This window comes from Symphodus melops, assembly GCF_947650265.1.
Source record: "Symphodus melops genome assembly, contig: scaffold_316, whole genome shotgun sequence".
Classification (NCBI taxonomy): Eukaryota; Metazoa; Chordata; class Actinopteri; order Labriformes; family Labridae; genus Symphodus; species Symphodus melops.
In genome coordinates, this window is record NW_027636480.1 from 27501 (window position 1) to 29638 (window position 2138).

The 2138-nt window shown below is 55.3% G+C and overlaps 1 protein-coding gene across 1 annotated transcript in view; it reads right to left on the reverse strand.

Annotated features, from left to right (window-relative positions):
- The window catches only part of atg16l1 (ATG16 autophagy related 16-like 1), a 9671-nt gene extending 7894 nt beyond the window's left edge, over window positions 1-1777 (reverse strand). Inside the window, exons 1-2 of the mRNA XM_079373274.1 lie at window positions 1595-1777; window positions 935-1116 (exon numbers count right to left, since the gene is read on the reverse strand). Coding sequence (XP_079229400.1) covers window positions 935-1116; window positions 1595-1663 — 251 coding nt within the window. The 5' untranslated portion in view covers window positions 1664-1777. The remainder of the gene's footprint in view (window positions 1-934; window positions 1117-1594) is intronic.
- Window positions 1778-2138: the final 361 nt, after the last annotated feature.

A 2138-nucleotide genomic window follows, 5' to 3' on the forward strand; every position in this document is an offset into this window, starting at 1 on the left:
GGTGGATTCTGGTGGACAGGGGTGGATTCTAGTGGTCAGGGGTGGGTTCTAGTGGACGGGGGTGTGTTCTAACGGTCGGGGGTGGGTTCTAGTGGTCAGGGGTTGGTTCTAACGGTCGGGGGTGGGTTCTAGTGGACGGGGGTGGGTTCTAACGGTAAGGGGTGGGTTCTGGGGGGTCAGGGGTGGGTTCTAGTGGTCAGGGGTGGGTTCTAACGGTCAGGGGTGGGTTCTAACGGTCAGGGGTGGGTTCTAACGGTCAGGGGTGGGTTCTAACGGTCAGGGGTGGGTTCTGGGGGTCAGGGGTGGGTTCTAACGGTCAGTCGTGGGTTCTAACGGTCAGGGGTGGGTTCTGGTGGTCAGGGGTGGGTTCTGGTGGTCAGGGGTGGGTTCTAACGGTCAGGGGTGGGTTCTGGTGGTCAGGGGTGGGTTCTAACGGTCAGGGGTGGGTTCTAACGGTCAGGGGTGGGTTCTAACGGTCAGGGGTGGGTTCTGGTGGTCAGGGGTGGGTTCTGGGGGTAAGGGGTGGGTTCTAACGGTCAGGGGTGGGTTCTAACGGTCAGGGGTGGGTTCTGGTGGTCAGGGGTGGGTTCTGGGGGTAAGGGGTGGGTTCTAACGGTCAGGGGTGGGTTCTGGTGGTCAGGGGTGTGTTCTGGTGGTCAGGGGTGGGTTCTAACGGTCAGGGGTGGGTTCTAATGGTCAGGGGTGGGTTCTAACGGTCAGGGGTGGGTTCTGGTGGTCAGGGGTGGGTTCTGGTGGTCAGGGGTGGGTTCTAACGGTCAGGGGTGGGTTCTAACGGTCAGGGGTGGGTTCTAACGGTCAGGGGTGGGTTCTGGTGGTCAGGGGTGGATTCTAACGGTCAGGGGTGGGTTCTGGTGGTCAGGGGTGGGTTCTAACGGTCAGGGGTGGATTAGTTATTCAGTAGTTTGCAGAGCACCTGGTGTCCTTCTCGTTCTCTGCGTTTAACTTGTTGGCCTCCTGAGCCTTCTCAGCCATCCAGCGGGACACGAGCTCCTGGTTGTCTTCTGTGGTCTTTCTCAGTTTCTCCTCGAGGGCTGAGAAGGTGATCTGCAGAGCGTCGTACTCGTCCTTCAGCGTCTGATTGGCTATCTCCAGGTCCTGCAGGGACACAAGAAGTCCTCATTAATCTTCGTGATATCACACCCTGAGCCGATTGGTGTCGTTACCATGGAAACATTTGACTGATTGAATCTAAGCCTGAAGAACAGGTAGAGAGTCAGTGGCTTCCTGTCCAGACAGACATGACTTCCTGTTCAGGAGGTCTCAGGTTGAAAACTTGAGATCAGGCCCCTCCTCTCCTTTAGCCTGACACTCCGAGCTGATTGGTTGTGTAGGGTGACATCATAAATGAGTCAGCAGGTTCTCTTTACAGACTCACACTGTGATGTCACTTCCTGTTTGTCAGCAGCTGCTGGGGCCACCATTGCACCACTAGAGCATGATGGGAGATGGAGCAGGGGCTGCTGGGAGCCAGAGGGCAGCAGGAGAGGATTGTGGGTAATCAGACCTTTTACATCTCATCACCGACCTCCATCATGTCTGTCAAGGCCCCGCCCACTCAGGTGTGTCCTCTCACCTGCAGGCAGGTCCTCAGCTCCCGACAGTCACCCTCAAGACTGCTGATCTGCTGCTGGTACTCCAACATCCTGAAACACACACACACACACACCTGAGAATACCTTCTGCACACACACACACACACACACCTGAGAATACCTTCTGCACACACACACACACCTGAGAATACCTTCTGCACACACACACACACACCTGAGAATACCTTCTGCACACACACACACACCTGAGAATACCTTCTGCACACACACACACACACCTGAGAATACCTTCTGCACACACACACACACCTGAGAATACCTTCTGCACACACACACACACACCTGAGAATACCTTCTGCACACACACACACACCTGAGAATACCTTCTGCACACACACACACACCTGAGAATACCTTCTGCACACACACACACACACCTGAGAATACCTTCTGCACACACACACACACCTGAGAATACCTTCTGCACACACACACACACCTGAGAATACCTTCTGCACACACACACACACACCTGAGAATACCTTCTGCACACACACACACACA